Source organism: Mus musculus, chromosome 10 (genome assembly GCF_000001635.26).
Source record: "Mus musculus strain C57BL/6J chromosome 10, GRCm38.p6 C57BL/6J".
Lineage (NCBI taxonomy): Eukaryota > Metazoa > Chordata > Mammalia > Rodentia > Muridae > Mus > Mus musculus.
In genome coordinates, this window is record NC_000076.6 from 40,829,424 (window position 1) to 40,853,655 (window position 24,232).

Sequence of the window (24,232 nt, forward strand, 5' to 3'; positions counted from 1 at the left end):
GTAGGGAATTCATAAGCCTCAGGAGTGAATCTACAGCTCTTATTTTGCTAAATGGACACAATATCAAATTGCTTTCTAAATTTATATCTCTCTACTCATAAAATAGCACGGCCCTCAGAACTCATTAGAAAGTTTCTTTGTGCAATAGAAAGTAGTAAATGCAGAAATTCACAAATGGCCAATGTGTAGAGTATCTGTGGAGTGCCCAGCCACACATGTGACACACAGTATCATGCCCAGCCACACATGTGAGACACAGTATCACGCCCAGCCACATATGTGAGACAGTGTCATGCCCAGCCACACATGTGAGACACAGTATCACGGCCAGCCACACATGTGAGACACAGTATCACGCCCAGCCACATATGTGAGACAGTGTCATGCCCAGCCACACATGTGAGACACAGTATCACGGCCAGCCACACATGTGAGACACAGTATCACGCCCAGCCACACATGTGAGACACAGTGTCATGCCCAGCCACACATGTGAGACACAGTATCACGCCCAGCCACACATGTGAGACACAGTATCACGCCCAGCCACATATGTGAGACAGTGTCATGCCCAGCCACACATGTGAGACACAGTATCACGCCCAGCCACACATGTGAGACACAGTGTCATGCCCAGCCACACATGTGAGACACAGTATCACGCCCAGCCACACATGTGAGACACAGTATCACGCCCAGCCACACATGTGAGACACAGTGTCATGCCCAGCCACACATGTGAGACACAGTGTCATGCCCAGCCACACATGTGAGACACAGTGTCACGCCCAGCCACACATGTGAGACACAGTATCACGCCCAGCCACACATGTGAGACACAGTGTCATGCCCAGCCACACATGTGAGACACAGTGTCATGCCCAGCCACACATGTGAGACACAGTGTCATGCCTGCCCTGCATGGCTCAGGGAGAGTCTAAAGCCAGAAGTCTCTGACTTTCTACTTGAAATGTCTGCTTACTTACTCACCAACCATGTATTTCACGATGTGAATTTCAATCCAATGCTTGTGACAGGTCCCTTCCTCCCACTAGCTCCTCTCTCCCCTGGCTCCTTTGTACTTGGCTTTTTCTATACTCTATTACATCAACCATTTATGACTCATAAGAATGGATGCTGCCAGTGAATCTATGGTACTGCTTAGCTTTCAACTAGAGCCTTATCCTGAGACATTAAAACGTGAACCCTCTGTGTCTGATGAAATATGGCAGCTGTGTTCCCTAGGTCTCAGGCTGCGATCCACATTTAAGGTCTGGGTGGCATTTTACACTCCTTTCTGGTGCCAGAACATATCGTGGCACCCTTAGCTATCTGCTGCTTTTTTCTGCATCCTATATGACGGCAATCAACACTATCGAAACATACAGTTCAGCCAGTTGAGCTTCAAGGCGCTTGCTTCTGCAATTGTTGCCGGTATTAGGATCCTCATGGCTGCCTCTCAAAGGTTGATGCTTCTCTGCCACTATTCTCTTATAGGCACTTTATAAGCATTTTAAGTTAGTGGCCAGCCCCATAATGTGGTTCTCAAGAGCCAGTTCCTGCCAGATGTGGCTAGTCCAAGTCCGCAATCCCAGCATTTGGGAGGTAGAAGCAGGAGAATCAATTCTAAATGAGACTCTGTCTCAAAATACACAGACCATCAACTGTTTCTCCTCGGAAAGATTTCTGCGACCCTCCTCTGTATCCTTTGTCTTAAAATTGGTTCCTTACTTATGGCAAAACAGCCCAGCTTCTGCTTCAGTGTCTAAATATTCATTCAGTTGAACCTTTTACATCAGTTGAACAAACCTAACTTTTTGGGAAGAACTCTGTCCGGGTTGTGACAAAAAGCATGCATCGAGGAGGAGGAGGAGGAGGAGGAAGAGGAGGAGGAGGAGGAGGAGGAGGAGGAGGAGGAGGAGGAGGAGACGGCGGCGGCCGCAAGTAGTCTACATGAGCAAGCTACAGCATGCTTTCAGGGTTTCTACACTAGGAAGGAGCCTGTCTGTCTGCATGCTCTAATCCCACCTGCCTACACCCGCTTTGGTCATGTGGTTAGAATAAACCCATTACCATACTGAACACACCCCTCCCACCTCTCAACGGCAATTCCTTCTGTGTGACCCATTTAAGTCTGAGGTGGTTTGTTGGTATCTTCACAGACCTAAGACAAAGGACACAATGAACTCAGCAGCACTTTCTATAAAAAGAATGCTTTATTCAAAAATAGGATCTTTTCAAAAAAGAGAAAACTTTTATGTACAATTACTCTGTTTAGAAACAGTCAAAAACACAATAAAAGAAATTGAGATTACGAAATTATGATTTGTTAACATGCAATACTGTTGTTGAAGTTTTTCTCTTACTACATTCCAGTAATTCACATTTGTTAAAATAGTGGTTTGGACGACAGAATGGTTTTGTATAATTCCTTCCTCCTATATGCCACCCTTCCTGGAAGACACAGAAATGGCAATGGCTAGGCAGTGCAATGTTCAGCATGTGATTTAAAAAAGAGAAAGCCCCGTGGCCTTTCAGACTGGGGGGCTCCAGGCATTTTCTTATAATGTCAATGGTTTTTCAAAGATCTGAAAAGAAATTTAATTTTTTTCTAACATTCAAAAGTTTTACTGTTTATATTCACAAGTAAAACCAGAGTGATTTTAAGGACAAAACTGTGACTTTAAAGAAATTACAAGTGGTATTTTGGACTCTGTCTTCACACTCTGGCCAGAGGGAACTCATTATTATTCATCCAGTGGCAAAGCAGAGCCTGAGACCCTGATTTCTGGGTGCAGCCAGGGCCTTACAGACAGTGATTGCAAGCAACATTCAAAGCCTTGGCTTGTTCCCTTGAGTTCCAGCTTCAGAGACAACCTCACTTTCTGCTTAGGTCTACACAGTCCTGTCTCTCGTGACTAGGAAGAGAGTCAAGAAAGGAACTTCGGACTGCTTTCTAATTTTACATTGCTTAATAGTTAGAAGAAAGCTGCAACCAATGAGGGTCACTAGTTTACACGTAAAAATACAAAGGCCATAAAAATAATGGAACCGGAAGAAGACAAGAGCTTGATTCAGCAGCGGTGACTGTGGGTGACTGTAGGTGACTGTGGGTGACTGTGGGTGACTATGGGTGACTGTGGGTGACTGTAGGTGACTGTAGGCGACTGTGGGTGACTGTGGGTGACTGTAGGTGACTGTAGGTGACTGTAGGTGACTGTGGGTGACTGTGGGTGACTGTAGGTGACTGTAGGTGACTGTAGGTGACTGTAGGTGACTGTAGGTGACTGTAGGTGACTGTAGGTGACTGTGGGTGGCTCCGCCTGTATTCCTGCCACCCTGCTGGGTGGGTCGGTTAAGTGCCTGGCACCTTTCTGAGTCGTTAGCTACATCATTTCCCATAAGATCCCATATCCAATAGGCATTTTTTTTTCTTCACTCCAAAACGATCCTTTGATCCTTTCAGTGACATCACAGGGACAAACGCAACTGCCTGCCAACAGTAACTACTTGTCAAATATAACCAGTTGTCATTCCCCATATAAATAACATCTATAAAGAACAAAATGAAGTTGCTATTGAACTTCTCTGAGGCAAATTTACCAAGCTCTTAAAAACAATAGGCCAACATCATAAGGCCATATAAGAAAAGATTACCTATAAATCAAACTGTCATCCAACACATTTTAATAATTAAATAGTTAAATAAGACACTGGATCAAAAATGATCCCAGACAGTGAAAGGACTAATCCCATTAATCCCACAACTTAATGAGGCCGTCCCAACCACACGTGATGACCTTGGAGGTCTCATGGGGGTGCCACACTGCGCCTATGCACACTTTATCATGGGCTTTAAAGCGACTGTAGAGTTTTGTGGTCTTCCAGTCCCAGATGTTTAATTTCCCATTTCCATCTCCTGAAATCACATAGCTGCAATACAATGAAAACAAGTCCTGGTTATTCATACACCTTAGGCTGGTGAAGTGAACGACACAGCCCCGTTACCACGGGAAACGTGAATGTAAGGGACTCAGAAGAATGAGCGCACGAATCGAAGCGGTCTGTAGTCACACATCTCTAGCCTCTCCCTTCCGACATGCCGCCAGGGTAAGAGAGCGTCTAGACAGGCAGGCCGCACAGAAGAACTAGTTTCACATGTAGTCAGTGAACATGTTAAGCACACTGTACTGCAACGGACTTTTTAACATCTTTAGCTTCGATATGCTCTGATTCAAAGACTGAATCAGAGTTAGGAAGCTGAGGCCTAATTACCACGCTAAATATAAAAAAATGACAGGCCTATCTGAATTCTTTGCACCTATATATTTTTAACTAAGAGTTGGGAAGTGAACGCAGAAATTTCGCTAATTGTGACCTAGAAGTATCTGAAAGCCACGCTCCCGTTCCCAGCGTGGACAGTTCTGTAGGTGAGAGACGAAGCTGTTCAACAGTGTTGCAGTTCTCCTGGGACCTCCTCAACCACAGCCACGTACAGCAGCAGAGGGAAAGCAACATGGTGACGCAGGCGGATTACTAGGGGGCTATAGGGCACGGGCCTATGCACGGTCAGAAAACACACTGAAGACGACACCACAGAAAAGTCTACCTAGTTTTTACAACTCATTCTTGCCTTTATGTCTGCCATTTTCAAAGATTACACAGTTCTCATACAATTTCCTAAGTCACAGAGACGTGTGAAGAACACTGTACACACATGCATCATATGTGAATACAAAGACTTAAGCTTACCTCATGTCTGGTGAGAAGTCTACCTGACAAGCGTAGCCTGCTACCATGTGGCCCTTAAATATTTTCTTCTTATTCAATCTGAATCTGTTCTGTGCTCCAAAAATTAAGATTTGGTTGTCCATTGACTGGCATGCTAGCCATTTCCCTGTCAAATGCAAAAGCAGGATATTTTAGAGGAAGATTTAAACATTTTTAAAATGTTTATTTAAAAAAATACTAGCTTTCATTAAACCTTTGTTCCAAAATACTTTATAAGATCAGAAAAGCAGGCTCCTGTGGCACCCTGTGCTATAAATCAGTCATCAGCAAGAGGTGTTTTTATCTAACATAATGCACTCTGGAAAAGCAGGCTCTTGTGGCACCCTGTGCAGGTACAGATCAGCCACAGGCAGAGGGATCTTCCGTCTAACGTACCTGACTGCTGCTCTAACCGTCTCCACTGAGTACATTTCAGAGAGCAGCTTTTCACTTTTTAAGACTACGGAAACAACATCCAAACCTAGTGTCAATATAGGTAAGTTATTAATAAAACATGCTCAGTGGAAAAGAACTACAGAATGGAACAGACCTGTGGCAACTATTAAAGACTAGCTCCATGATAAACGAAGGATTACGAAATAAAACTGCACTAAAAATGAGGATTAGCAAGACCATATCAACTGTTTCTTAAAGGTACACTGCTTTTATCTCCCCAGGAGTCGGCAAAGCCCCCAGGTCCTGCATACAGTATTTACTCACATCTGATATACTTATAAAAAAGACCAAAATGAGGAGAGGGCAAACAGATGGCTGAAACCCAACATGAAGCCTTGAATCCTGACGACAAAGGGTATAATATGGTGATTGTCAAAATGGTGCCTACTTGCTGCTTTTCTAAGAATGACAGGGTCCCTGCCAACTGTCACTGAGCTGCACAGAAAGGCAGATGGAGCAGCAGACTCTCCCTTGCCTCCATGTCCCCTTCTACGCTCAGAACACCTCTGAAAACACTCACGGGAGTCCCACCCTCACGGGAGACTGATTCTATCAGTGTGCCTTTAGCACAACTACCTATTACTTCAAAGGGTTAACAAGTACGAACTACTGATCTTTTGTTTTGTTTTGCTGAAGGAACTCTTTTGGAGATGTAAGTCCCTCTCACAATCCTCTGCACCTCTTTTCAGCTTGGGCCCTGCAAAATGGCTCCCACAGAGAAGTGGGGAGAGAGGGGCCTCTGCCATCAACAAGAATATCCCACTGGAGAGATGGCTCAAGCAATGGTCAAGAGGACGGGATCCTCTTCCAGAGGACTAGGGTTCATTTCTCAGCACCCACATGATAGCTCCAGAGAATCCAACACCTTTATATAGATATACATGCAGGTAAAACACCTAGGCACATAAAAAAATGACGCCATTAACACTCACAAGCGCGTCCACACAATGAGTGGGCTGTATGAACTGTGACCCTTGGCACTCAAAGAAAGACAGAAACTTGCCATGAAGGAGAGGGAACTCCAGAGGTGAGTGCCCATACCAGCTCAACCAAGCCATCTGGGCCGGAGGAATAAAGTTCCATATCATATCTGGGCATGGTGGTCCATAAGTGTAACCAGGATGAGGGTTCATTAACAAGCTCTTCCCTGTGGGGACCTAACCCTGTGACCACATCCAAAACGCTAAAGAAAATGTGCGTGGGACTAACTTCTCCGTGTCAAATAGGGGCATAGAGCTTCATTAAAAGATCTTTTACATGTAAATTGCTAAAATGTTCTCATTTTGAAGAGTCAGACCAAAATTTTCTATTCCCTTGAAAGAAAAGCACTTATTAAATGCTTTACTGAACCTGATTTGTGTTGGAAAGAAAATTATTAAAAACTAAGAAACAAAAAAACTGTAAGAAATCCTTAACGTTAACTATAAATCACTGATTCTTGTATTTTTTTCAAAACAAGAGAGTGGGCGAGGTGATTCACATATGAAAACCAATAATTACTCCTCATTCTGAAAAGCTTTCCCTACACAAGGATGGCAACACAGCAACTCCCCAGATGCAGGGTTCCCGCTCTGTGGACCCAGCAGTTCCTCTGTGTCTTAGACGCTCATTTTAAACAAGTTCTATGCACCAACTCACCATTTGGAGACAAAGTCACTGCGGGCATTGAGTGCATGCTGGGCTCTGCTATGTACTTAAAATCCACAGGGATATCCCTAAAAATGGAAAACAGCATATGCATTAGAACCAGTAATTCACACAAGCACATTTGGAAGAATTACCCAAATGTAACCATATAAAAGCAACTTGCCTTTTCATTAAGCTTCCAGGACAGAGCTTTATTACTAAAAAGCTTTTGTTTTACAAATGCCTTTCCATGAAAATTATAACAGTGTCAGTGGTTCTGCTTTCTAACTATTAGACTTAAACTCTGGTCCTTATATTGCTAAATATTCTGAAATGCTGAACTCATCTTAAAAGGTGGTGTGATTGGCAGAGGCAAGGAGCTTGAGCAAGCTTCTGAGGAGGTTATTGCCTGGCAGCCAGCCTTACCCATCATCACCCCAGGAGCAAGCCAGCCAGCCTTACCCATCACCCCAAGAGCAAGCCAGCCAGCCTTACCCATCACCCCAGGAGCAAGCCAGCCAGCCTTACCCATCACCCCAAGAGCAAGGGGAGTGTTAAAAGGCCTCCACAGCAAGTGTGGATGACAGGCAGAGCTGTGGGGATCTACGCTTGCTAGTTTTGTTTTATCTGCCCTGAAACAATGACCCAGGCCACAAGGTGAGTGCTTGATTCAGTGCTTGGTACCAAGCCTGTAAATATACAGTTGACAAAAGCATTTTCAAAGTGCATAGTACAGGGCAAAAAGTAAAATACAGAACAGCAAAAACTTCATGATAAAAATGCCTGAACATAAAAATTCAAACGTACTCACCTCAACAGAGGACAAATGTATTATGTACCTTTTTGTTTTCATTCTTTTTTATAATAAAAAATAATTGGTAATCTGAAGGAGTTTTGGTATTGTTGCTTTCTAGGGGACCAACAATGTTCGTGTGGGCTAACGTGGGAAGTGTACTCTAATGAACACCATGGGGTGAAGAGAGATTTCAACTCAAAGGTATGACTTGAGTTTCAATACTTTGCTTAATTGGAAAATAACTGTACTTCACTTCTCTTGTGGGTTTCTCTATTCATTTAGCCAACATCCAGAAGGAGCAAACGTCCAGAAGAAAGAGACTTCTGTTGTAAGCAGGGAAGTAACGTTTATCAGCCCCTGATCGAGGTTTGAACTGTCTTTCTGAATGACCCAAGTATCAGGAGCCTCACCTTTTAAAAAGGATTCATGTTCCCTCTCAGATTTATCACTAGTAGATAGTGAATTAAAGCAAGAGCACTTTCTAAATGAACCAACCCTATTTTAGGTTCACATCTTTAGCAAACATAGCAAAAAACGTTGCTGGTTTTGTGTGTCAACTTGACACAGACTGGAGTTATCACAGAGAACGGAGCTTCAGTTGAGGAAATGCCTCCATGAGATCCAACTGTAAGGCATTTTCTCAATTAGTGATCAAGGGGGAAAGGCCCCTTGTGGGTGGGACCATCTCTGGGCTGGTAGTCTTGGTTCTATAAGAGAGCAGGCTGAGCAAGCCAGGGGAAGCAAGCCAGTAAGGAACGTCCCTCCATGGCCTCTGCATCAACTTCTGCTTCCTGACCTGCTTGAGTTCCAGTCCTGACTTCCTTGGTGATGGACAGCAGTATGGAAGTGTAAGCTGAATAAACCCTTTCCTCCTCAACTTGCTTCTTGGTCATGATGTTTATGCAGGAATAGAAACCCTGACTAAGACACAGGGCCCTATTTTAACAAGTCTTGGTACTAGACTAGAACAGCTGTTCTCAACCTGTTGAGACCCCTCTGGGGGTCAAACGACCCTTTCACAGGGGTAGCATGTCAAATATTTACATTACAATTTACAATAGTAGCAAAGTTACAGTTATGAAGTGGCAACAAAAATCACTTTATAGTTGGGGTCACCATAGCATGAGGAACTGTGATAAAGGGTGGTGTGTTAGGAAGGCTGAGAGCCTCTGCCCTAGAATAAGGACTGAACCTGGGCCACCCTTACAACTTCATTATCTCTGGCAAAAACGCCTGCTAGGTATAGCTGAACTTCATAAAAACAATGCCAGTTGTTTACTTAGATCTTGTATTTATATAACAAGGTTGGAACTGATTTCAGATAATCTGGTCTGGAAATGAACTTATCCAAAGCTAACAAGCCCATGGCATTATAAAAATAAAAGACATTTGGCAATTCTTACCATTTTCTGTAAAATTTTTTAAAGATATTTTACCAAAATAAATACCTTTGGTGAAAAGACAAAACTAAAACCACCGGAGCAGAAGCCCCACAGGCACCAGGTTTGTTCACTGCTCCGCAGGGCACCAACCACTGCTGGCTTCTAGCATACCCTCCAATCAGCATAACCTCCCACCCGCCTTCTCAATGGCGGCAGAGCTTTGCCCGCGCAGCACAGTTAGGAAGGCCCAGCTTCCCTCGGTTGTTTCCTTTAGTGTATGGGTGCACTGTATGTGTGCTTGGTGACCTGGTAAGGCATCAGATCCCCGGGAACTGCAGCTACACAGACTGCTCTAAGCTGCCATGTGGGTGCTGGGAATTAAATCTGGGTCCTGGTCCTCTTAACCACAAACTGTCTGGCTCTCTTCTTCTGTCATGGTGCTATGCTACAATGAGGTAGAGGACACATGGGTTTAGAAAACCTCCTCTTACATAAAGTCCCAGTGCTGGGAACTTCCTTCCCCTGGGCTCAGTCTGCTCTGGGCTTAGGGACTCTTCAGGGATTCCTTTCAGAATCACCAGGGAGCAGTGGAGAGATCTGAGGTCCCCGATTGGTTTGTTCTCAACTGAGCAGATCCGAGTCACCTTCTCTGGCTCCATGTGTCCCCATTTACCAACCAAACAAAAAGTTCTGGAATCAATCTGACCATTTCATGCCCTATATAACCTTAGGCACATCACTTTTAACTATTTTAGTTTTCTTATATGAAAAAAGAAAGAGCCCACCGCACATTAGACTGCTTTGCACGTTAAATCACAGTTCATATCAAATGTTCATCTCAGTGACTGACATATAGAAGCACTAGCTCTAGAACTTATCTTCATTAGTGACCAGAGCAGTGCTGACTTCTGAGAGGGAAAGGAGGACTTTAATAGCACTGCCTTAATTTAGTCAAAGCATCGTACTGATTAAATTCTACACAAGTGTTTCAAAGCTCTCTCACTGGTATAGCTTCTCAATATTAACTGCTTTCTTTCACACCACTCTACCTTCAATGATGGAAACAGCAACTCAAGACACAAACATCTGAATGTAAAATCAAACCATAAAACACACACACACACACACACACAAACTCTCTCTCTCTCTCTCTCTCTCTCTCTCTCTCACACACACACACACACACACACACACACACACACACACACCCCTAGTCAGGCTGAGGAAATGGCTCAGTGAGTAAGAGTGCTTGCAGTACAAGTGTGAGGACCTGAGTTCAAATCTCCAGCACCTATGTAATAGCAAGGCATGACTATGAGATAGAAGAAGTCACCCGATGCCCTTGTCTGGCCTCTGCACACATATGTGTATACACTGTGTGCACACACCCAAACCCCGCCACACCACACCATACCAAACCATCCAAACAAAGACACTCGGTGTCCACATCAGATTCTCTGTAAGAAACAGCCTCTCTTTCTCGCTCCCTTTCTCCCTCCTCCTACTCTTTCCCCTCCTCCGAAGCAGTCTTCCTGGCCAACACTCCCCCACTGACCTAAAATCTCTAGGTCTAAGTAGTATCTTTTCTGAGGAAAGACCTAAGTTTCTGAACAGTGAACAGTAAGGATGAAGCTAACTGGTAAGATTAGATACAAAGTCCAGTGTCCTTGGGGATAATCGGGAAGGGTATAGTGATGTCGATTGAGAGTTGACCTCAATTATCCGGATAATACTGAGGGCCTACTCCGCCTACTTGGCTCTCCAAGGGAGTAAGTCTGAGGAGGAAACCACTGGCTGAGGTTCAAGGCCGCCTGCTTTCTCTTAAACTGCCACTTCTAGAGGTGGAGGGATGGTGCACTCTCTAGGCCTGGCAAGGCTGTGGTCTCCAAGGGGTTGTTCTTTGTGACTATAAATACAAGCTGGGCTCCACCCAAGAGCTGACTTGAATTAGAAAGGTTACCACTTGTTTCTTTGTCACTAAATCATAAAATATCAAGATACTTAATGAAACTAGCTTAAGGATTTTTTTTTTTTACTTTAGAAAAACATTTTTTTTGATAAAAGGAAAAAGTAGTCAATGTATCCCGATTATATTCAACAAGCAGATGTTTAAAGCTGATGATATGAGGCAGCTTACAGCATAGATGGTTACAAAGCAGGCTGTAAGAAAACAAAGTGCTCACTATACTAGCACTTTCCTTGGATCTGTTCTGAGGCCAGGATCTCTATGTGTGATGTAGCCAAACATCCTGCGCCCAGCCTGCCTGCCGTCCTGCAAAGATGAATCAGGAAAGCATGCACAAGGAGGCTAGCGAGGTGACTCGGTGGGCCTGAGTGTGAGCTCTAGAACTCGCCACTGGACACATGCGCCAAGCTCCCATGCACATCCATACACATAATAATAAAAGAAGAAAACCATAAAAATAAAAGCAGGGCTGGGGCGCTGAGTCAGCAGTAAGAGCACGGATGCGCTCCCAGACAACCCTGGTTCAACCCCCAGCGCTTGCTCGCTCGCTTGCACAGCCCACAGCTGCGTGTACCCTAGGGGATCTGACACCCTTACACCAATGCACGTGAAATAAGTTATTCATAATTCACTAAAAGAAAAACAATGTGAGGTGTGACAATGTAGCAATTATGGCCACAAAACAACAACAATGACGACAACAACAACAACAGCAGCAGCAAACCAAGTTCAAATCCATGTACTTTTGGGAGAATCTCCAAAGATTGTGAATAATAGTTATAAATGTTTAGATTTCAATTTCCAAATTGTCAGTATTTACATAATTAAAACACTTTGGTTGGAAGACATGAAAATTGCTGCATATTATCAAGCTTCGGCTATAATTTTTTAATTGCTTGTTTCATAAGTCAGATTTCTTCTTATGACAACTCACCATTCCCAAACTCGTAGGCTTTTATCATCAGATGTACTCACGAATCTTCGGTTCTCATCAACAAAAACAATCGTGTTGACAGCCCCCAGATGCCGATCATATTCCTGAACAATCTCTCCACTGCGGATGTCCCACTGTGCAGCAACAAGAGAAGGCACACACAGAGGTAAGAGCGCTCATGAAAACCAGCCAAAGGCACTTCGGAACCTAAAACTCTCACACTCTAAGGTTATGAACTGACTGCTACCTTCTTAGCGCAACCAGAGTGGACCCTCAGAGGGGCAGACATCAACAATCTAAAGCTCACAGACCCCGACAGACAGACACACCAGAAAGACAGACTTACCTGTACGATCTTCTTATCAGACATCCCAGCCACAAAGAGATTTTGCTTATCTTCATCGGGATTGAACTTGACGCAGTAGGGTACTTTGCGGTTTGTAAATCTTGATATACACTGTCCTAGACCAAAGAGTCAAATAAGCAGAAACATAAGCCTGACTTCCTGAGTGTGACAGCGGCGTGAACCTAGTGAGTAGCCCTCACTTACTAACTCTGAGGAAGGGCAGCTTGACTCTTAAAATCACTACATCGGTACTTTCCACAGAGGGCTGGGGAGATGCCTCCGTTGGTAAGAATGTTTTCTGTGCAAGTGTGAGGACTTGTGTTTGAATCACCAGCATCGTATCAACAGTCAGGCATGGCTGTGCATGTCTGTAAACCCAGCGCTGGGGGCAAAGAGACACATGAGCTCTGGGGCTTGCTGGCTAGCCAGTGTTGCAAAACTGGTAAGCTTTCAGTTTAGTGAGAAACCCTACCTCAAGGCAATATAGCGGACAGACACACGGACAGACAAAGACACACACACACACTTTCCCCAAAAGTTATAGAGATAAATCCTAATGACATCACTGCAGTGGGATAGTTTGAGAACAGAACGCACTCCCGGTACAAGCCAAGAGAGCGAGCAGCTCATCGTGTCAAGGTGAGCGATGAGTTGGAAAGAGAGAAAAGATGGTGTGCTTCTATCAACAATGAATTTAAGAACTGGCAAAGGCTCTGTGGTGACGGAGAAGTTACTGTGGCTCCTGGGAATTGGTGCACAGTAGGAAAGGGTGCAAGAACCCTACTGCATGCTGGACTGTTCTATGTCTTGACCTTGGTGGTCTTTAAAACAAATTTGTATAGCTTTGCTATATTAAAAAACATCAATGAACACTTGTGCACTTTTATGCACACCTTAGTGTTGAAGAGCTATAGGAAGGTCACCTTTTAGCCTTGGGGACACTGAAGAAGTGCCTGGTCCACACGGGACCATACTGGACCAATCACATAAAGTAGGAGCTCACATCAACATCAATTTGGGCAATTGGACTAAATCTTGCTTTTGGTCTGTGCAATGCACTGTACTGGGTATGTGGGGGGACAGAGATCGATCAGATGGTACCCAGAACCACCTGATTGAGTCTGTTTGCCCTTCAGGGTTTGCTGTGTAACCATCCAGGTGAGAGGAGTGCGTCCTAGGGAGAGCACTGGTTATACAGATGAGCTCCAGTCTACAAACACGCTGGTGCTGTCAGCTCATTTCCGATGAGAAGCAGTGTTTGCATGTTTGGATGACGCATCATTTCACCAGGGACCACAGAAGTGCACAGCAATGCCAGCTCGGGAGAGTAAGATGCACTCACCTGTCTCGGTGTCCCAGAGTTTAAGGTACCTGTCGTAGGCCGCACTGAGGAACTGGGTTCCTGCAGTGTTGAAGCAGATGTCTCTCACAGCTTTACTGTGACCTGGAGGTGAAGCCAGAAGCTGAGATGAGAGAGAGGAGGAGCTGCAGCACAAGGGAAGCTAGACAGAGCCCTCAAGGAAGCCCCCCACAACGAGGCTGGGGAGGAGCCACTTTTATTCCTTTAAGGTGTTCTGCAGGTGGGTGAGCCGCACAACGCTTTGGTAAGAACTGAGAGAAAAGGTCTGTTTTTGTTTTTAATTTGTCCTGGCATCTTTTTAATATGCAGTACACACACTGATGACTACCCAGCCAAGGATTTACTGAGACCTGAAGTTCTAATGAGGCTTGGGAGGGAGGCGCACTGTCAGTTTCCTCAGTGTGCTGGGAGGAAAAGCAGAGATCCAAACCCGAGATCAGGGAGTGCAGCCCTCCTTCAGGTACTGCGGACTTCAGTGATCTCATTACTTCATTTCACAGAAATGAGTTCAAAACTATAGTGTTAGCTGTATTTTCTAAAAGATGTTATTCTGAACCGAAATTAATTTCAGGGCACTGATCACAATCCATCTTCCACAGTTCTGAGGAAAGTAAAATGCACTTAAACCAAGGCAGAAATTCCCATCTTTTCTCTATGACCAGGAAACAAATAATCTCACAAAATGTACACTGCTCAAACTGTCAACCCCGGGCTGTCTCCTGGAACCACCCCTAGCACAGCACTCCTGTCAGGCAGCAGACACCAGGGCAATACGCATGGCAACCAGGAGACCCTCCGCACAGCAGCTAGAACTCCAGTTCCCTCTGAAGAATGTCCTGGCAGGAAAGGTGAGGCCAATGGAGATCAAATGCACTGTGTCTGCGGGGCATTTGATTCCCCTGGAGACAGCTAATGGTTTCCCTGGAAGTCTCGTGTGCTGGTGTGGTATCTTGGTATCTATTTGCACAGAGTACCCACACACAGGCAGCACAGCATGGGAGAACAGACTCCCACTTTCATCTAAAAACAGAGCCACTGTGATCCACAGCCCTTCAATGTGATACAGTTAAATTTGGAAAAAGTAACAAGAAGCGACAAGGACATAGACAGCCTTGCCAGAGAGGCCACTGGCACACCCGTCCTTCCTTAGTTCCTGTCTTACCTTCAGGGAGCTTTCTCAATCACGGTTCTCACTTCTGCTGCTAGCTCCTGACCTGGCTTTAAAGCTTCGCCTAAGGCTACTACTTACAGGACAGCTTCACTAGCCGCTCAGACTCAGCAAGTCCAACCTCAGGTCCCCCTCCCCCCTCCCCTTGCTAAACAGCTACCTGGGGGTCACCGAGGGTTTCTGCTCTGTGCCATTCACATCCTGTTACCGAACTCATTACATTTTCTCTTTTCACCATTTCAACAGAGACTAATAAAATAACTGTGTGGTTTCTTTTCTTCCTTCTAGGCTTGTCTATCAGAGTATCTTCCAGACTGCCACATAATCTTTGTTCTCTTCCAATCGCATTACTTTCTAGTAAGGGCTGTTAAAAATGGCTCTTCAGTGCCATTACAGGACGCAGCCTCTTTCATTAGTGGCATGATGATTCTCCATACTCTGCCTCCCTTCTATTTTTAACCACATTTGTCCCTCCCCTATACCCTGGCAGATCGTTACCTCACGCACGCAGTCCCTAGCGCAGCACACAATCTCACGGCGCTCACTCAGCCTCCACCTCTCTCCCTTCCTCGCCCTCCTTGCCTGTCTAGAGAGATTGACTCCTTCCCGGCTCAGCTCAGCCTGTACATACTCTCCTTTACATCAGGGCAGTAAAATTACTGCTGCTGATGCTATTTTTCTTGCAAAAGCATTCCTAAACAGATTTATAGGCAGTGAGAAAAAGAAATATTACCAATAAATGTTCTCAGACAGCGCCGGTCTCCATAAACTTCCCATAGCTGGAGAAAATAAAAAACACATGAAAATATTAATGTTTTCTTTATGGTGTTAGAAACTGGACCTTGTGTACACTAAGAATGCGCTCTGCCCCTGAGCAAAGCTCTAGACCCGGGATATCAAGCTTAACACAAGTTTTTTTGTTTTTTTTTTTTTTATCAAATAACAACAGTCATTTGCTAGCTATGTGTGTGTACACATCTTTGTGGGTGGAGTGGATTTAATTACTAAACCCGGCCTAGTTTGCCAGTCTGTGTTACACAGCTGGGACGCAGTTATGTACAAGCATATTCTTTACACTCGAGGAGATTTTTACAGCAAAGCCTCAAGACAATTTAGCTACACATGCAGTTTATCTGGGACCTTCATTTTCTTACCATTTTTTTCCTCTATATTTTGTGTATTCTTCTATGAGGAACAGTTTTTACTTTTTGTAACAAACTAATTTTTAAAGCAATTAAATATTATTAGAACTGCTGCCATGTACCAGTTTAATATTGAAAAGTGTCTTTAAAAATATTTTCTGGGTAACATGTATAGACTCTATGGTTCACAATCTAATCATATCTAAAGCAGATGAATACAAAGGTTTCAAAGCTATGCCCGCTTGCCTCCCTCACATTCATCCCTGACAGCGTTGCTGGTGCTCTAAGACAGACAGCACTTCTGAGCACCCAATGCTAACTAGACAGAGGTCTCAGTTCTGCCCATGCCAGGCAAGGCCCTCTGGGACCTGCTCCCTTGCCTAGGACTGCAGTCGGTTTTTCCTCATATACTTTCTGCTCTGACAGCCACAGAGCTGCTGTCCTTCCAGCACCCATGCTGACTGGGCTCCTCTCCCGGCCCCACGCCCCTTCCTTGGCCTTCCTGTCAGCAAGCTTCTCCAAGGACAGAACCTGCCCCTGTGCCTGCCTGGCTTCCGGTGATTTACATCAAGATGATCGTTCCCAGGGACAGTCTGAATTTCAAACCTTTGATATTATAATCCCTCTGCATATAGTAGTTTCCAAATTAATATCCATAGATGTCCGCTATATTCAACTTTATGTTTTGTTCCTTGACCCTAGGGAAGATTGTAAACTTAATGGATAAAGTTAAAGTTAGAGAAAATTAGAAATTTTCTGAGAAACCATTTTAATCAGAGACAAATCATTTCTGTCACAAATGCCTGAAATGGCTGCTCCTATTAAAAGCAACGGCTTGCCGGGCGTGGTGGCACATGCCTTTAATCCCAGCACTTGGGAGGCAGAGGCAGGTAGATTTCTGAGTTCGAGGCCAGCCTGGTCTACAGAGTGAGTTCCAGGACAGCCAGGACTGCACAGAGAAACCCTGTCTCGAAAAAACCAAAAAAAAAAAAAAAAAAAAACCAACCAAACAAACAAACAAAAAAAGCAGCGGCTTTATATACTGATAGTATTCATCAATATTTAAAAAGGATAAAGCCTTAATGATCTGATCTTCCAAGCCACAAGAATACTATAGGATTGGTATTTATTGAGCCACCACAATGATCTGGACATAGAAGAGACACAATGATACTAACTATTCTTTAAAACTTAAGGTTTCAAAGACGCTCTGTTCATATCAGGTTGACAAGAGAGATAGCTCGCTTCCCTGCCTCACTATGTCTGGGAGGAAGGTTCAGATGGCGCTCGCTTCCTGAGAGCACCAAGAACAGAGACGGCTAAGGGCACTGCTGGTTGGTGTCCCAGTGTTCAAAAGGAAAGGATAAAAGAAATTATACTGTCTACTCTCTAGGTGTGGGGTTTTCATCATAGTCTCTTCTTCCTCAGCCAGTCTGAGGAACAAACACTCAGTTACATATCCATAACCTCCATAAAAAATGCATTATTCCTGATTCAATATTTATGTGCCCAATGCCAAAGCGATTGGATTACATCCTAATCAGCTGTCTGAGCTTTAAAAAGAGTCTAGCCAATTGGACCACAGAGCCATGTCGGAATCTACAAGTTTGGAAGCAGTCCATCAATAGCTACATCCATAGGGCTTAATAGAAAATAATTAGCCTCTAATTGCCTAACAACCACAAATTTATTTATGATTAACCAAACAGACTTAACCAAAGCACTGGCTCTGCAGCATTCTCAGGGTGAAGGGAACTCACCTTAATTTTACAGTCCATGGAGCAAGACAGCAACAAATGTCCAGAAAGAGGAAAGAGCCTGACGGCGCTGACACCCTGAAAAAAGGCATCACATTTTCAAACCGAAGCACCCAAGAGACAGTAGATCACAAGCAACCTGATTTGCTATTTTTCTTTATTCCAACCATCATGTTCTAGACTAGCCTTCATCAGGGTTGTATGAGGTCTTCTCTCGACACTATAAGCTAGGGAAGGCCTCAGATTCTCACTTCCTCATGCTGAGACAGTCAAATGGCTCCATGGCCCATTTCTTTCCCTTTTCTGTAGTTCCCTGTTCTTGGCAAAGATGTGGAAATTAACAGCTGGAACGGTGCAGATGACAAAATATATCAGCCTCTAACATTTGTAAATATCTCACTCTGCATTATTTTAAACTTTACCTTGGATTTGACAGCAAGGAACATCTACTCTTTGACATGTAATAACCCGGGAACCAGAGCAACGTGACCAAGGCTAAGCAGCAGACTCGGTACCATCTGCCCATTACGCACTGTGTGGTGCCAAGAGGAAGCAGATGGCAGCAGGAAAGGGACAAGCAACAGTCTGGGGGATGGATACTGACCCATAAACTTACAGCATGGCCAACCTGGATGGCCTTGAAGACTGGAAGCTGCAAAGCCTGCCTCACATTTATCGTGACTCTGATGCTCCTACTCTGCCTGCCTGCCTGCCTGCCTGCCTGCCCTGTGTCAGCAGCTGAAGCTCTGAACTGGCTTCTCTTTGACTTGCATAATGACAACACTCAACTGCCTTACCTTTGTGTGTCCAGACCACACGTGAATTTGTTTTTTGGGAAGGTAACATTTTTCAGGTGGCACAGATGACCGTAGATTAACACCAACATCCTGAGGTATGTGAAGGTAGGACCTGCCTTGATAGTCATACATTTCTTTAACTAAAACAAAATGTTGAAAGAAAGCCATAAATAAACATAAACCATAGTCATGAAATCTATGTTCTTAAAATAGTAACAAATTCTCAGGTCTACTGTCCATATTGAAACTTAGGTAATAACATGCTGGTGAGGTTAAATGTTAACATCATGAATTGGCTAAAATTATGCTCTCAGAGTTCTTTCTATCACTACACTAAAAGGCAGGTTAAGAATTTCTAAATACCCAAGAGGTAAGAGACCTTAAATAAGATCTACGGTTCTCTCACTCAGCCACACACTTTAGTGACAAAGATTTCACTGCAATACAATTACGAGTGAAGAAAAGATAATATTTACGTCTCTCAAGTCTCTTGTTATAGAATTTGAGGTGAAACAGGCCAAAAAAGGAGACACAAAGGCAAGTGTGAGCGCTCCTTTCTCCACCTTCCCACTTTCTACCTGTCGGCTTCCTTTCCCCTTCTTCATGGCAAGCTTTACCGGAAAATGTTAGATGGCTGGCACGATGGCACTCCTGTAATGTCAACCCTGCTTACAGAAGCCTCCGTGCAGATCTAAGACTATCATATGCTGCACACTGCTGCGGTGCTCGTGCAGTGCAAAGCTTTGTGTTGTTTTGGACACATAGTGGTCCATTTTGGAAAACAAAGACTTTCAACTTTTCTACTGAATTTCTTAGCATGTACAAAGCTAGGCAGTATACTTTTGGATTGTGTTTGTTTGGTTTAAAAAGCTGCTATTTGAGTGGTTGGTTTGAGCTTCATTAAAAATTACTAAATGAGTTGTGGCTTAGAATTAGGACAGGTTTTCCAACAACTTCTGAAATGGCCCTAAATATTTGTCTGCCATTTTGTACTATGCATTCATGTGAAGTAGTGTTCTCAGAAGTGATGACTGTAAAATCAAAATATTGATCAAGTCTAAAAAACATTAAAATGCTCTCTACCTCCTACAGTATCAAATATTCAACCACGATTTAGTTTGTATGTAAAAATCAATAAGAACGTTGATTTCACTGCCATGGACATTCATTTCCGTCTTTGCCAGTTTCCGCTTGTGGAGCTTACAGTTTTAAGCACTACAGCACTAACCAGATGCCTTGGAAATAAAATTGAGGTTTGTGAAACCATGTGGTCTTCTGAAGCCTCAGGACTTGATGTGACAAAGCACCATGCCAGCACTGACCCATTCACTGTCTAAGCTCTGGTCACCAGCACGTAATTTCCTAACGGTACCGATTCTCCATGAGCCTGTGCATTATTGCCCATTCAAAGTCTAGTAGTCTCTAATCTATTCATATGGAAACAGGGTTTTCTTTAAAAGTGAATGTACTAGATAATGCCCCCGTGAGTATTTGGCTTGGATTAAATGAAATTAAGGAACCGGCCCACATGAGGAATCTACTTTAGGAAAGGACTTATGGCTCACTCAAGTTTCTTCTTTACTCATTTTTAAAAACCCACCGATTCATAAACAAAAATTTCTGTGCTTATCATTAATCATGCTACATTTTCCCTTTTAGTAGTATAAAAGGTCTATGGTGATTTCGTTAGGATGCAAATTGCTCTTAATATAATGCTGACATAACAGCAGCCAACAGTGCAAGCAATTGGTATTATATGGCGTGAGAAAACAAAACACAGCAGATTTTTATGAAAATACAGATGTTTGAAAATCATACTACCATGTAAGATTGTCTTCTCCTCCCCAGGTTTCTCTTCTTCCTGTTTGCCTTTTTTCTGCCTCTTTGCTGTGATTTCATCCAATTCCTTTTGTTCTTCCTACCGAAACAAAGCAGTGAACTTTAATGAGAGCCTGAAATCTCATCGTGCCCACCACTGCTGGCGTATACCCTCTGTAAGGAGGCTCACAAACATGTCTGCTAGGATGGCAATGGCAACTCTGCCACAGCCAGAGACGGATCACCTCTTACACAGATCACAAGATGATATTAAACACATGCTCAGTAATATTTTTAAACTGAGTCTGTCTCCTCCCCCCGCCCCAATGGCTAGACAGAAGTTCATCATGCTGTGCTAATCAAACGACAAGCCATCAGAAAGTCTGGTATCAGAGGACACTGAGTTTAGAGCACAGTCCTGTTTTTGTTGAGTTGCTTTTACATTGTCAAGACAACGGAGTAAGCAGCAATCATGGATGTGAGACCAACTTGTTTTGGGAGATCTAGGGAGGTAAGATGGGAACAGCAAATCTGCATTTATAATAAACAAGCCCAGGCATGATGTGTACAGGAAGAAGACAGCAGCATATGCATGCTACAAAGTGAAGCAGATGTAGGAACAGCTGGACCACCACCTTCCTAAGGACAAAATTATCTTGAGCTTGTCTGTCACTGTGCTTCAGCTGTGCTTCATAACTTGGGATAGTCCCTAGGCCTCAGAGACAGTGGGTTACAGATGTGAGCAAGAATTCTGTAGTTCTATTTTATACACTTCACAAGGATCTTTTTAAAAATAATATAGATAAAACTTAAGATTTTGAAAGTAAATTAGTAAGTAAAGTCACTACGGATGCCAGTGTGAGAGCAAGGCTGACCCTAGTAACGAGGTCAGGGATGGGAAGGACAGCAGGCAGGGGAACTTCTGAGCCATAGTAATGGTAATTATATTAAAAAATGGTTCCATATTCTACATAAGTCAAAAGAGTATGGGGACAATACGACAGAAAAAATGCAAATTCGGATATTGCAAAGAAAAGCTAAGAAATTTTATTATATTTTCTCAGTCAGATAAGGCTGAGAAATTCTGATGAGTCATGGGTTCTCAGGGGGAAATCTCACATTTATCAACACAGACATGACTGGTAGAGACACACACATTGGAACTGAAAGGAACACATCAAAGCTTACTTCTGAAGGTTTGGCCACATCTTTTTCATCCACATATTTTGCCCATGGTCCCAAGAAACCATCAATATTAGATGCATCATTTTCTTTGAACTTTTTCCTCTTTTCTGTTTTCTTCTGACCAGTTTCAAATACAGTTAAGCCTGCATTAACAACAAACATTAATGGAGTGAGCGCGCTGATTCTCTTTAGAAATATCAGCACACATGATTTTATATGGTTACAGTAGGCCTAAGCAATCAAACCCAAATGCCTAACTCTGCCACACAGACCCACTTGAGCTGACAAAAAGAAACAACAACTTCTTTTCCTCCTCCTCCTCCTCTTCCTCCTCCTCCTCCTCCTCCTCTTCTTCCTCCTCCTTGCTTGGCAGGAGACCCAGGAAGTAAGGTGTCACCAGTTTGCTAGTCTAGGTCTCTTGACTCATGACAGAAGCAGGGGGAGGTGTGGGAGGAAGGGAGGAACTGCTCAGTCCAGGTGCCTTCTTAATGAATCAAAAACCAGTAATGGTAGGCTTTTTGCTTTGTTTTTAGAGACACAGTCTTATGTAGCCTAGGATAGCCTTAGTTGAGGTTATAGACATATACTATGATGCCCAGCAAGATATCAGCACCTCTGAAAACAAAATAAACTAATTTATCATTTAAAAATGGAATCAAACTACAGCAAACGCTTAATAATTTATTTTTACTTCATGTATATATAACAATACAAATTAAACAGGGTTTCATAGATCTGATATAACTTCCATATGATGTTAATCTAAACTTGGCCTCCAGTGTCATCAGCTTTGAAAAGAATTGATAAAGGATGATGGTTTGATTCTGATGTCATTAGCAGGCGAGGGCTGCATACTGTTTGTATTTACTAAAGTCAAAGAAGCATTTGAGCAGCATAATCACAAGCTAAGAAAGAAAAAGGAGTGTAGTAGAAAGAAAAAAGCCTACTTGTATAAACTCAAAGCAGTGCTCACTGGGCTCTATGTTACAGCAAAGCAATTAAAATTCCATTTCAGTACTTCATGCATACTTGTAAGACAGTTTCATAATAAAGGTTATCCTTGTACAACTATCACATTTTACTTTTGTGGCATTTTATAAATAAATATTCTGATGAGCTTTGAACAAAGCTGGCTTTTCACTATAATGGTTCGTCTCATTCTAAGTACTAAGTGAATATGAACATAAATATGCTTTAAAAGACATTGAAAATCTGCTATTACAGCAATTTGTCAAAATTATTTTAAAAGACACCTAGTATAGCACTTCTCTGTTAAGAAAGCCCAACTGCCAAATTTACCTAAACATTAATCATAACAGAATGATTTGTAGAGGTTGGTGTGGTGCCAAGTACTCAAAATCACCCAAAGAGTTAAGTACCACCACCGTCCTGACCAGACTGTGCAGCTGATGACCCGCCACAAGTGCGCTGTGAGCAGTACTGTCCTAAACTCTACTGCTCTAGCCTATGTCACTCCATTTCTTCAACTTAAAAAATAATCCAGGAGCTAAACAGAGTGCTATCTCTCCCACCGACCGATGCCTGTGACCGCATCCTCCGAGCGCATTACCTTGGTTCTTCTCCGCTTCTTCCACAGAGCCAATATACTTAGCAGACACCTGATGATTATCTAACGAAGGGTCCAGTGCATAGCCTGAAAGCAAGAAGGTACAAGTGACTGACCCCCTTTACAGCTCCTTCTATTACTACCCACAAACACCCATTTCATGTTTTCCTCTCTAAGGATTAGGCCTTCCTTTCTGGGCAACATTTTCATTTACAATGCTTAACCCACGTGTCAGGTTGGACCATGAAAGACTCAAGAGGAGGAAATAGAATTTCTTAGGATGAATCTCACAATCATTGCAGCACTAAGAACCTTTCTAGCTGTGAATTCCAAGTTCAGTTTCAAATTATCTTAGAGCTTAAATATATAGGTGTGCTATGTATTCAGAAAGCTAGAAGCTATTTCCTTGTTCTTGTTAATGGATGTCACAGTTAAATCATTAAACTAAAGACAAAATCGAATAAGAAATTATACATAAGATACAGCTATTATACGGGAAACACCCTCCTCAGTAAGGGTAGTCTCTGTAGTGAGAGAAGAAAGGCTAGCTGCTGGCATAGGAATACCATCCTTCAGCCAGTCACACCCAATACACAGCTGCATGTATCTGTGGTCTTCATCGGCCAAAGGGAACCAAGGGACAAAAAGAATATGCACACTCAGATTTCTCAAGTGGATGTGCTATTACAGTAAACTCTGATAAGTTAGTCTTCATACAAAGCAGCATGTTCATAAAAGCAAGCGAGATCATCAGTCTGTCCTACAGCCCCATGCCAACTATCATGAAGACCACCACTGCACTTCTTAAAGGACCCGCACTGGAAGATGGATTTAACATTTATTTTTATTTTTTGCAGTTGGAGATCGAAATAAGTTTCTTTGGGGAACATGAAAAGATTTGGTATGAGGTATACCTTTAAAACAGGCCAAGAACGTAGGAGGTCAAATCATCCTTATGATACCAGAATAGAACCAACCATCTGGATATTAGCTCATTTGTATATGGTTTTCTCTTTTTTCCATCTTTAAAATGTGTTCTTAGCCAGAGGGCAGATTTGATTGCCAATGACTCAGGCTTTGGCATCTGTGCGGTGGGTAAACCGAGGCAGGCAGCTGTTAGGGGTCAGTGCTTAGAACTGTTGACTGGGGTGGATCCCGATAC

The 24,232-nt window shown here is 43.3% G+C and overlaps 1 protein-coding gene across 1 annotated transcript in view; it reads right to left on the minus strand.

The window, feature by feature from the left end:
• Positions 1-2,197: 2,197 nt before the first annotated feature.
• Cdc40 (cell division cycle 40) overlaps positions 2,198-24,232 on the minus strand; it is a 51,523-nt gene continuing 29,488 nt past the window's right edge. Inside the window, exons 4-15 of the mRNA NM_027879.2 lie at positions 23,074-23,157; positions 21,507-21,646; positions 20,322-20,418; positions 18,501-18,640; positions 17,707-17,781; positions 15,538-15,583; positions 13,619-13,720; positions 12,277-12,392; positions 11,931-12,064; positions 6,865-6,941; positions 4,753-4,897; positions 2,198-3,933 (exon numbers count right to left, since the gene is read on the minus strand). Of these exons, the coding sequence (NP_082155.1) occupies positions 3,756-3,933; positions 4,753-4,897; positions 6,865-6,941; positions 11,931-12,064; positions 12,277-12,392; positions 13,619-13,720; positions 15,538-15,583; positions 17,707-17,781; positions 18,501-18,640; positions 20,322-20,418; positions 21,507-21,646; positions 23,074-23,157 (1,334 nt within the window). The 3' untranslated portion in view covers positions 2,198-3,755. The remainder of the gene's footprint in view (positions 3,934-4,752; positions 4,898-6,864; positions 6,942-11,930; positions 12,065-12,276; positions 12,393-13,618; positions 13,721-15,537; positions 15,584-17,706; positions 17,782-18,500; positions 18,641-20,321; positions 20,419-21,506; positions 21,647-23,073; positions 23,158-24,232) is intronic.